This window comes from Chenopodium quinoa, unplaced genomic scaffold (genome assembly GCF_001683475.1).
Source record: "Chenopodium quinoa cultivar QQ74 unplaced genomic scaffold, ASM168347v1, whole genome shotgun sequence".
Classification (NCBI taxonomy): Eukaryota; Viridiplantae; Streptophyta; class Magnoliopsida; order Caryophyllales; family Amaranthaceae; genus Chenopodium; species Chenopodium quinoa.
In genome coordinates, this window is record NW_018742306.1 from 422498 (window position 1) to 434165 (window position 11668).

At 47.3% G+C, this 11668-nt stretch overlaps 2 protein-coding genes across 2 annotated transcripts; one reads left to right on the plus strand and one right to left on the minus strand.

Annotated features, from left to right (window-relative positions):
- Positions 1–9228: 9228 nt before the first annotated feature.
- Positions 9229–10296, plus strand: LOC110687017. Its single transcript, XM_021863654.1, has 2 exons — positions 9229–9524; positions 9613–10296. Exons 1-2 carry the CDS (start codon positions 9272–9274, stop codon positions 10233–10235), a joined length of 876 nt encoding a protein of 291 aa, XP_021719346.1. The 5' UTR covers positions 9229–9271; the 3' UTR covers positions 10236–10296.
- A 91-nt stretch (positions 10297–10387) lies between these two features.
- LOC110687028 lies at positions 10388–10968 on the minus strand. Its single transcript, XM_021863663.1, has 2 exons — positions 10726–10968; positions 10388–10630 (listed from the first exon to the last, which is right to left on the minus strand). Exons 1-2 carry the CDS (start codon positions 10930–10932, stop codon positions 10490–10492), a joined length of 348 nt encoding a protein of 115 aa, XP_021719355.1. The 5' UTR covers positions 10933–10968; the 3' UTR covers positions 10388–10489.
- Positions 10969–11668: the final 700 nt, after the last annotated feature.

Consider the following 11668-nt stretch of genomic DNA (forward strand, 5'->3'; position numbering starts at 1 on the left):
CCGGTTCGGTGTTACCAATGTCAATGGTCTTTGACAATGGCCCCCAGTTCGAAACGCCTGTCCTAAAGACTTTGGTTGCAAGACCAAGGAATTTCTCATTACTTCGCATCCGTTGGCCGTCCCCAAGCAAACGGTCAAGTTGAAGCCTTTTAACAAGCTCATCTCAGGCGGAATAAAGAAGAAGATTGAAAAGGCAGGCGGTCTTTGGGCAGAAGAGTTGTCTCATGTTCTTTGGTCCATCAGAACCACTGAAAAGGGGTCAACCGGCGAAACTCCATTCCTTTATGGCATATGGCACCGAGGCGGTGCTTCCCATTGAATTATATGAGCCAACACTTCGAATCATGTTATATGATGAAGAGGCAAATTGGGAAAGCCATGCGCCTGGCATTGGATACTCTTCCTGAGAAAAGGGGCAACGCCACATTGCGCCATGAAATCTACCGTCTGCGAATGACGAGGGCCTACAACAGAAGGGTTGCGAAAACGCCCCCTCAAAGTGGGAGATTTTGTTTTTACGAAAGCTTGAAGCAACCGGTAGGGCAAACGAACAAGGGAAACTGACCCCAAACTGGGAAGGACCCTACCGGATTTTTGAAGAAGTTAGAAACGGCACATACCGCCTGGAAACCCCAGACGGAATGCGGCTGCCTCGTACCTGGAATGTAGATAACTTGAAAAAGTACTACTTCTAAGGATTTCGTAATTTTTTGTATAGTTTTGAAATGAGAAAGCATATATTTTCCATTCAAACTAATATATTTGCACCTGTCTAGTGGAAGAACACAGACGGAAGAACACTTATAAAAACCACTGCTCCAAAAAAGAGCAGTCATCCGGCGACACCCATACAGGTGATTCGACTGAAGAGAACAACTCCCTTCTGGGTGGAACATTGTTCTAGCGATCCAATAACTCTAACGGCGATTGTCTAAAGCAATTTTGCAGCCGTTAGAAATGATCCTTTGCATCTAGGATTCATCCGGCAAGGACCCAAAAGAGGTCCATCCGGGTGAATCCCTGAAAAGAACAGCTCCCTTTCTGGGTGGAACATTGTTCTAGCGATCCAATAACTCTAACGGCGATTGTCTAAAGCAATTTTGCAGCCGTTAGAAATGATCCTTTGCATCTAGGATTCATCCGGCAAGGACCCAAAAGAGGTCCATCCGGGTGAATCCCTGAAAAGAACAGCTCCCTTCTGGGTGGAACATTGTTCTAGCGATCCAATAACTCAAACGGCGTTTGTCTAAAACAATTTTTGCAGCCGTTTGACATGATCCTTTGCATCTAGGATTCATCCGGCAAGGACCCAAAAAAGGTCCATCCGGAAAAATGAAATACCTAATGGGCCACCGTAACAACCTAAACGGTTTTACATCCCATCCTATATATAATTGTACCAGACGGGACAAGGTTAGGTCAATCACTGACCCCCATCCGGCTTTTTATTGTACCAGACGGGGCAAGGTTAGGTCAGTCACTGACCCCCATCCGGCTTTTTTATTGTACCAGACGGGGCAAGGTTAGGTCAGTCACTGACCCCCCATCCGGCTTTTTATATTTACCAGACGGGGCAAAGGTTTAGGTCAATCACTGACCCCCATCCGGCTTCCATGAAACGGCTGCCAGTCTACTGTTGGGGTAAACAGGTAGCCATTTCAGGGGCATATTGTGGTATCGCTTCTTCATCCGGCATATATAGAACGACTGAAATACTTGTAAATACTTGTAAAAATGCATATATAAAAAAAAAATGCTAATAATAGAGATAGCAAAACCGACTGTGTCGGTTAATAGATTAATATTAATGTAATTAAAATGTTAGCCGGACCCCCGTCCGGGAAAGTTACATTGAAAATACACGGCACGCAGGCCGGTAAAAAGAAAAGAGTTTATGGTTGCTGATGTTGCTGTTGCTGAGGCTGCTCCAACCCTTGAGCTACCTGAGTCTCAGCCGTCTGCTCTTGTTGTTGTTCTGGCTGGTCTTCCATTGGTACCCCTCCGGCTGTGACTCTAACCCCTTCTCAGCCCACTCGTCGAAAGGTGGAGGGGCAGGAGTGCCGAGTACTCGAGCTTCATAAACTTCAGAAGCATACAAGTAACGGAGGTTGAAATAGTCAAAGTCAGAGTCCGGATGGATGAGGCCCCAAGCCAGCTTCATGCGTTCCTCGCAGTCGGCCTCATTCTCAGAAATCAGGCGGCTGAGTTCCTCGTTCAGCTCCTTTTTGTGGGCCGCCTGAATATTAGCTAGTTGGGCAGTCAGCTCGCTGTTTTTCTGGCGGAGGTCGGCATTTTCTCTGTCAACTCCTTCCAGAGCTCTAAGATCAGCCTGGAGGTTCTTGACCTTAAGCTCAAGATCTTCAGCTTTCTTCTTGGCCTCATTCCCAGCCAGCACAGCCTCTTTCAGTAACTCCTCCTGTTGCAACTCCCTCTCTTTAGTTGCCAAATCATATTTAATAGAGTGAAATTGACTAACGTCAATTAGGTCAAGGGCACGCTTCTGAGCGTCTCTTACCTCCTCTTGCTTTTTACGCAAGGGGACTCGGAGCCCGTCCACTCTCAGCATCACCTATGGTACCAACCGGAAAAGGAGTTAGAACTAATGATGATAATTACTACTCATCCGGCAAAAGCAGAGCTTGAGACAAGCATAGGGCATTCGGGTTATTTACCTCAGCAAGAAGAGAGTTGATGCGATCCAGGTTAACCTGGTGTACAGCCGGCACCGCCTCCTTTTCAGAACGGGTCAGAGTCTTGACCATTCTCTTGGCGTATTGGTTGTAGTCGGGCCGGCTGGTAGAGTCATCTGCAAAGGAAGGGTTATCCGTCAGATACTGGGCATATGCGCCGCCTATATTCATGCGGCTGCCAGAGGAGCCCCCAGACTGGCTTGCATGAGTTTTGACTCTCATATACCCAAGCGGCCAGGGGGGGTCAAAGGCAGAGGTTTTACCTTGTTCAGGCTGTGGGGTGCCATCCCCCCCAGCCGCATCTGAGCCAGATCCCATCCGGGTCTGGCCCGCCGACGCACTCGGCGTTAGCTGCAGACTCTTCCCTGCAGTGGTTGGCCTGGCAGGGGCAGACGTCCTCTTTGCAGGACTGGCTGCCAACGGTGGACCCGGCAGCCTTGGAGCTTTTGAAGCCGGTTGGGGTATCACACCAGCCGGTCTTTTGTGCATGCTGGCTAGTGATTTTGGCATGCCTTGGGTGGAACCCTGAAAATAGTCGAAACAAAGCAATCAGTTAGAAACAAAGGCAGCTCATCATATGTCATCCGGTAAGAAATGGAAGAGGTTTTACCCCAGCGTTCTTGGCGGCCAGTGCCGCCTTCTTCTCTTCGACTTGTTTCTTTCTCAGCTCAATAGCTGAGAAGGCAGGTGTCTTTTCAGGAGGCACCATTCTTTTAGCTTTACCTGCAAAAAGGGAAATTCGAGTTAGAATGTGTACGCATAATCAGGCGTCAGAATACCGGATGGGTTAATGAACCTACTCTTTTTAAACATTGAACTTAGATTGCAAAGGGACAAAAAGGCCTCATCCCTGAACCATTCCGGGAGGGGTACCCAGAACTTTGGGACGATGATTTCACTACCGTCCTCCATCAGATGGGTCGTTTTGAGGAAGAGACCCGTCTCCATTATTTGGTCCCAGGCCTCAGACGACACTTTCGGGAGCGCGCATTTTTTTGCCCAGCAATGCCGGGTGCTTATTATACCGCCGCAGCCGGTGATTTAGGGAAGTGGAAGGGGAAGAGACGACATAAAATTTGCTCTTCCAGTTGGTCCACTTTGATGGCTTGTCCAAAGTCATCATGTATTCTTGGTTGGTGGTAAGGGTGTACCAGGCATTCCACCCACCCGGAGCCCGGCTGAGGTAATGCATGTGTGCAAAGGCCTCCCAACTGGGGTTTACCTCCTGCAGCTCACATGCGGCAATGTACCCCAAAATATTGACCCAAGAGTTAGGAGTCAATTGCCATACGCCCAAGTCATACCCCAGCAATATGTCCTTGATGCAGGGGTGAAGGGGGAACCGGAGGCCTGCTTTGAATGCCGCCTCATAACAGCCGAAAAAATCATCGGCATGGTCCAAGTCGTCCGTCCATACGACGGCTGCATTAGCAGGCGGGACTCTTATTTCCCAGTCCTTCCCAACTGGTCTCTTTTTAAAAAGAAAGGCAGGAAAGGTTTGCAGTAAGCGTGACCACGTCTCTCGCAGACATGGTCATGTCAGTCGGATCCCCCTTAGCCGGCCATTTGAAGGCCTCCTCATCAATAGGCTCAGCCTCCTGTGCAGGGGCTTCAGATTCGGACCCAGACTCTTCTCCAGCAGATTCATCGCCGGATCCTTCGGCATTAGAATCAGAGTCTTCCAATATGCTGTCACCCGGTGTGCTCGGATCACTCGGGGAATCTTGACGAGTCCCAGGGTTTCTTCCAAGGGAATTTCACCAGACGGTCCTGCCGTCTGGTCCTCGTTTCTGGGATCAGCCGGATCTTCGGCTGCGTCGTCGAACTTGTAATCCGGGTCAACTGCCGTCCATCTTATCCGAGCCATTCTGTCCTGCACATGAACAGAGACGGTCGGATTCGAGGTAGGTGAAGGTTCGCCCAAATACCCCCAGACGGCAGTCCCAGTCCTAGACTCAGCCGTGCCTGGTGACCGCCCGACAGCAGTCGTAGGCTGTGCCGAGTATATAATTGAAGGGTCCATATCCTATCTATGCAACCGGAAAATTAACAAAAAGAATTGAAACAGGGTGCAGACGGTACCTTTGGAGGTTGAAATTTGCTGTGTTGATAGCTTGAAACCTTCACAGGCGGAAGTCTCCGAATGTGTTAGAGCTGAAACAAAGATGCATAGATCAGACGTATTTTATAGAAACTCATTCAAATGACCCCCATACGGTTAAAAGCCGGATGGGGGCAATTTGAAACAAAGTTTGAGCCAAGGCTGCTCAAACGACCCCCATACGGTTAAATGCCGGATGAGGGCTATTTGTATGTTTGAAAAAAAGCTAAAGGCTGCTCAGACAACCCCCATACGGTTAGACGCCGGATGGGGGCAATTTAAACAACGTTTGAGAAAAAGCCAAGGCTGCTCAAACGACCCCCATACGGTTAACAGCCGGATGGGGGCAATTTGAAACAAAGTTTGAGCCAAGGCTGCTCAAACGACCCCCATACGGTAAAATGCCGGATGGGGGCTATTTGTATGTTTGAGAAAAAACTAAAGGCTGCTCAAACAGCCCCCATACGGTTAGACGCCGGATGGGGGCAATTTAAACAACGTTTGAGAAAAAGCCAAGGCTGCTCAAACGACCCCCATACGGTTAATAGCCGGATGGGGGCAATTTGAAACAAAGTTTGAGCCAAGGCTGCTCAAACGACCCCCATACGGTTAGACGCCGAATGGGGGCAATTTAAACAACGTTTGAGAAAAAGCCAAGGCTGCTCAAACGACCCCCATACGGTTAAAAGCCGGATGGGGGCAATTTGAAACAAAGTTTGAGCCAAGGTTGCTCAAACGACCCCCATACGGTTAAATGCCGGATGGGGGCTATTTGTATGTTTGAGAAAAAGCTAAAGGCTGCTCAAACTACCCCCATACGGTTAAATGCCGGATGGGGGCAATTTGAAACAAAGCCAAGGCTGCTCAAACTACCCCCATACGGTTAGACGCCGGATGGGGGCAATTTGATTGATGTTTGAGAAAAAGCCAAGGCTGCTCAAACAACCCCCATACGGTTAAAAGCCGGATGGGGGCAATTTGAATGATGTTTGAGAAAAAGCCAAGGCTGCTCAAACTACCCCCATACGGTTAAATGCCGGATGGGGGCAATTTTAATGATGTTTAAAAGCAAAGTTGGCTCAAAGGGGTCCCATGCGGCACAATGCCGGATGGGAGTATATTAAACATCCCAGACGGCAAAACGCCGGATGAGGGGGATTTTTTGGACTTGTCCCAAGCCAGCCCCATGTGGCAAAATGCCGGATGAGGGCATTTTAAAACAGGAAATATTTCAAAAAACCTCAGACGGGAAATCCCGGATGAGGTAGGGGTAATTCAGAAATTTTTGACAAGATATACCCAGGCGGCAAAATGCCGAGGGAGGTCCTTAATCTATGGGCAAAAAGAGGGAGAAAGCAGACGGTACCTTACTAAATCCGCACTCAGCCGGAAGGCAGATGTCAAGTTCTTGCGAAATCCGGATGCTCGAAAGTCTTGAAAGAAGCAGCCGGTATCAGAGCTCAGGAAATTTTTGAAAAATTTTGAAAATCCAAAGTGTGGAGGAAAGAGGTAGCCACCCTGCTTATATACAGAGGCAGAAGGCGAACAGTCACCTTCTTACCCCATGCACCCTACGTCTGTCACAGGTGACACGTGAGTTTGCCACATCTCACCTGTGAGGGGCAGATGTTTAGGGTAAAAATACCCTAAGACACGTGGCCCAATAAAGGCTTGACACGTGTCAATCTTTCAACGGTCTGCAAAGGCCCAATCCCTTTGCGACACGTGTCCCTTGTACCCTAATTGAGGTACAGTTCTCCCTTACTATAAATAGTAAGGGTAGACCTCATTTATGGGGATCACACATTAATGGCAATCAGACATTAATTGCAACCACACAAAAACAAAGCAAAAACCTACTGAAACGCTCTCGAACCGAGAAGCTTTTATTGTCCTTATTCCACTTCGAAAAGATACTAACTTAATCTTCGGAGGCGGAACTCCCACCCCCATCCGGAGTCTCCGTTACTTGTGCAGGTACAGGCGTAAGAAGGAAGTCTGCTAGGAAATCGTAACTCTCCCGAAGGACATTAAAGACCCCCAAACAACACTTGTAGAGGGAACCTGTGTTCGATCCCTCACAACAATAATTGGGAGGGGACTAGAACCTAACCACCCAGAATTGATCCCGAAACCAAATTAGCCCAAATGATGAACCGGGTGAAATACCAAAAAAAAAAAAAAAAAAAAAAAAAAATGTATTGCCTGGTTATCTACCATTTCATCCGTCTGTTCCTTAATTTTTGTCTCAACTTTTTCGTGAATCTGTTAAGTAAATTTGTTGGGATTTGTTAAACATCGCCCGCGTTTTTCTACATAAAGCCCACATTTTTTAAAAATGTTGACATTATTGCCCTTGTTTTAATTTTTACCGAAAATAAAATTTTTCACTCATAAAAAATGTGGAGCAGGACTGGATCGCCGAGTGAAACCGAAGAGCCCTCAACGTCGGGTAGATGCACCGGAGAGACGCCGTTGACGCCGGAAAAGGAGGTACGATGCCATCTAAAACCACGAATTGGCGGCTGGCGTCCTGCCGGGACGCCGTGACCGTAGTGGTGGCGCCTAGCCAGGACGCCGCCACCGTAACTCTGGCGCCTGGCCAGGACGCCGCCACCGCGGCCGTGGCGTCTGGCCAAGAAGCCGCCGCCACGGTGGCGGCGTCCTGGCCAGGCGCCACCGCCACGGTGGCGGCGTCCTGGCTAGACGCCACCGCCACGGTGGCGGCGTCCTGGCTAGGCGCCACCACTATTTTTTTTTTTTTTTTTTTTTAATTTAATTTAAAATTTGTTTATTTTTTTTTTTTTGTGTTACAATTTTTTTCTTTTTTTTTTTGTTTTTTTTTTTTGTTTTGTTTTTAATTGTTTTAATTTGTTTTTGTTTTTAATTTATTTATTTTTTATTTTTTTTTTTACAATTTTTTTCGTTTTATGTTTTTTTTTTGTTTTTTTTTTTTTGGTTTATTTTTATTTATTTAATCTAAAGTTTTGTTTATGTTTTTTATTTTTGTGTTTTGTTTTTTTTTTTTTTTTTGAATACTTTTTGTTTATTTCTTTGTTTGTTGTTTATAATTTATTATTGTTTTTGCTTTTGTGCTAATGTTGTGTCAAATGTATTAATTTAATCTACTCTTATGTGATTATATTTATATGTTATTGTTGCAGGATTATGGTGGAGACGGAAATGATTATAGTGGGATTTTTGTACACGATGGTCTGTTCGAAGATGCTCAACAAGCGGTTGATTGGGCGAAACAGGTTGCAATTAGATCAGGTTTTTGTTTAGTAGTAGCAACTCATAAATCTCAACGGGATGGTAGAATGGATCGCATTTTGAGATGCGACCGTTATCGCAAAAGGGAGGAACGAGATTTCAGTCAAGCGATTCGGTTTGATACAAAGCGGAAAGGTTGTGGGTGTCAGTTCAGAGTAAAGGTTCGACAACAGCAAAGGGGTGACGGTTGGGAAGTGAAGAGTTACGGTAAATGGGGGTATCACAACCATGAGATGATCGCATATGAAGTGGGTCATCGACAGTTAAGTGGCCTAAGTCCTGCTGCGAAACTAATTGTAAAAGAAATGAGTGATGCTCAAGTGAAGCCTGCTAAAATATTAGCATCTGTGTTGGAGAAATTTCCTGAAGACCAGCCAAACCGAAGACACATCTACAACGTCAGACATAAATTGAGGTTTGAACGGTCAGAGGGAAGGAACCCTATACAGCAGCTTCTACACCAGGCACAAGCACGTGGTTACCTGTACTGGTTTGAATCTGATGAAGACACATCGGAGGTGACTCATTTGTTCCTTGTGCATCCTGATTGTGCTGATATGATTTCGTCTTGGCCATCTGTGATTCTGATCGATTCAACGTACAAGACAAACAAGTATAAGTTTCCACTGGTTGAGATGGTTGGGATGACTCCAACGAACCAGAACTTTTTGATTGGTTATGCAGTTATGAAGGATGAGACGGTTGCGAGTTACCGTTGGGTGTTGGAGAAGTTGAGAAATTACATCGGCCCAAGTGTTCAGCCATCGGCCATCGTCAGCGATTGTGAGGGAGGTCTCTTTGCCCCTATAGCGGAGCTGTTTCCGGAGTCGAGCCATTTACTGTGCACATGGCACATCAACAAATGCGTGAAAGTCAAAGCCTACAACCTTTTCAACAAGAACTTAGATTCAGCAGAGAGATTGGTAAATGGTAAGTGGCGGAAGATCCTGCAAGCTACCACGGAGGCAGAGTACGACCGAGCCTTGGATAACTTCAAGGATGCATACCAATGGTGCCCGGCAATCGTAGACTATGTGATGCAGCAGTGGGTGCCTCAGAGGGAAAAGTTTGTCAAATATTGGACAAACCAAGTTCTTCATTTTGGAAACACTACTACATGTAGAGTTGAGAGCGCTCATAGAGCTCTGAAGGACTGGATCCACAGACAGTCAACCGTGAACAGGAGGAGTTGGAGCAGTTTCGTTCGATGTTTGACCAAGTGTCCTCCAGCCACCCTTCAGTCATTCGTAGTGCTACCCACGTACTTCATGACATGTTCAACTCGTCGTGCTTGGATCATGAGGAACCTGAGGGGGTCGAGCGACCACGGGGCCGACAACCACGGCGGGAAAGGAGTGCGTTTGAGTACATTCGTGGTCGTGGTCGTGGTCGTGGCCGTGGTCGTACATCGTCATCAAGTGGTAGTCAAACATCTTCGTCGGTGAATATGCCCGGCACCGGTACGGTACTTTAGTTTAATTTACTTTTTAGAGTGTTTGTTTAGTTTTCTGCTAACTTGTTAATTGTGTTTTTTGATGTGTGCAACAGGCAGAATGGACATTGAACATTTTCCATATAAAGACAGGATCCCTAACATCATGATGCCGTTCCTGGACGGGTGGAATGATGTGGTTGCAGATGGTAACTGTGGATTTCGGGTTGTGGCTGATGTGTTTCAGATGGGTGAAGACAACTACGGTTTAGTGCGTCAGTTGATGTACAGTGAAATCGCCTCAAACCGAGCTGTTTATCGCCACGTGTACGGACAGGACTTGGATAGGTCTCTGCAGCGTATCCGGTGGGGAGGAGGACGTTGCGGTCAAAATCATTGGTTCGACGCGCCCCTTGATCTCTTCGCCGTTGCAAACATCTACAAGTGTGCAGTGATGCATTTCGGCCTTGGTTTGCATGGTCGAGCTTACTATCCGTGTACCACGGTTCTGCCTTGGTGTTCGCGTGAGACCGTCACCAGACCGGTAAGAGAGGTTGCTATTGGATTTCTGGGGCCGTCATACAGACATTTCATCCGACTGGACCTGTCACCCGATTTTCCGGTCCCACCGATTATACCAACGTGGTACACCATTCGTACAGCAAGCGTAGAGGGCTGGGATGCGTTATATCATGACCGGGTGCAGCAGTGGAACAATCTAGTTGCCTTTTCTATGTGACCTAATATTGCTATTGCTATGTTTTTCCCATTTATTTAATTTTCGGATTCTAATTTTCGTATTTAGTTTTCCCATTTAAATGTGAACCTGTATTTAGTTTTCGTATGCCCACTAATTACAACTTAAAATAAAAGTTATAAAAACTAAAAATATAATGTCAAATTCTAAGAACTTAAAATAATAATTATAAGAACAGATAATGTTAACTTTTACAAACAACTAGGAAAATGTTTTATAAATGCACTGCCGACATATCAATAATCTCTCTGTGACGCCCACTGCCACTGCTCAAGGGCCCGTTCCAGTTCATCAATAACAGCTCTGCCTGTTGCAGTCGTCATGTTGTCCCTCTCCTCAAAAAGTCTGTGTCCCAACTGCGTCATCTTTCCCATCCACTACACATAACAAAACACATAAAATTCAATAACGACGTATTATGAGACATATTATATGAAAAAAAACACAACTACAAATGTTTTATGAGACGTACCGCATCCACGGCAGTGGGCGGTGGCACATCATCATCATCGGCGTCGTCGCCGTGGTGGACGTCTCTGATCAACCTCGGGTGCGAGTGCCGGTTGTACCACTCCATGTAGTGCTGGTCACACATGGCAGCCACCCCAGTTGGCGGCCGCTGCAACTGCTCAATCCATATGCGGGCAACCATCGGAAACTGCTCCCACGTGCCAATCATGCTTGCCGGCCATTGGACGACGTACTCCTTCAACGACGCAGACGCCATCCCCAATAGGAACCGGGTCGCGGTGTGGTCGAAACGCCGGGAAATACTCGTATATCCACGTCTGTAACAACGTCATACATCCAGTGATACCTGCCGCATCAGCCCGGCTCGAGAATCCTAACTGGCGATACATGTACGCTAATGTAGCCGACCCCCAAGAAAACTGGCCTACTCTGTCGGGCTCACACGCGTCAACTATGTCGCGTGGCCTGAGCTTGTTTCCGCTCTTATCCGGAAACAAGGTACACCCGAGAAGAAGAAAAACATATGCAGCCAGCTGTGTGTCCTGCGTCCTACGTGAAGTGGGGTGCAAACATCGCTGCAAAACTGCTGCGATCTTAACACCGCCGTGATCCCACACACCAAGTGCCGCTGTGTACAGCGCAGCCCTATCCACCGCCAACAGCTCCGCCAATAAATCTGCCTGATCCGCATCTGTGACAACAGATGCTCGGTTTCCCTCTACGGGAATCCCAAGGATGGCCTCGACGTCATGCAACATGATCGTCATCTCACCGAACGGAAGGTGGAAAGAGTTCGTGTCCGGCTGCCATCGCTCAACGAAAGCCGTGATCAGCGTCGAGTCAATCCTCTCATGCATGGTGGCAGGAAGGTGGCTCACTCTAGTGGCCCTCAATCGGCCGACCATCTCGCTCTCCTCCGGCCAAGCCTCAGCCCAACTACACAA

Bases quoted from the DNA above. Each gene is read 5' to 3' on its own strand.
- LOC110687017 (XM_021863654.1), top strand. From the start codon at position 9,272: ATGTTTGACCAAGTGTCCTCCAGCCACCCTTCAGTCATTCGTAGTGCT. The intron at 9,525-9,612 runs GTACGGTACTTT...TGTGTGCAACAG, and splicing joins GGTGAATATGCCCGGCACCG to GCAGAATGGACATTGAACAT.
- LOC110687028 (XM_021863663.1), bottom strand. From the start codon at position 10,932: ATGATTGGCACGTGGGAGCAGTTTCCGATGGTTGCCCGCATATGGATT. The intron at 10,631-10,725 runs GTACGTCTCATA...TGTTATGTGTAG, and splicing joins CGCCCACTGCCGTGGATGCG to TGGATGGGAAAGATGACGCA.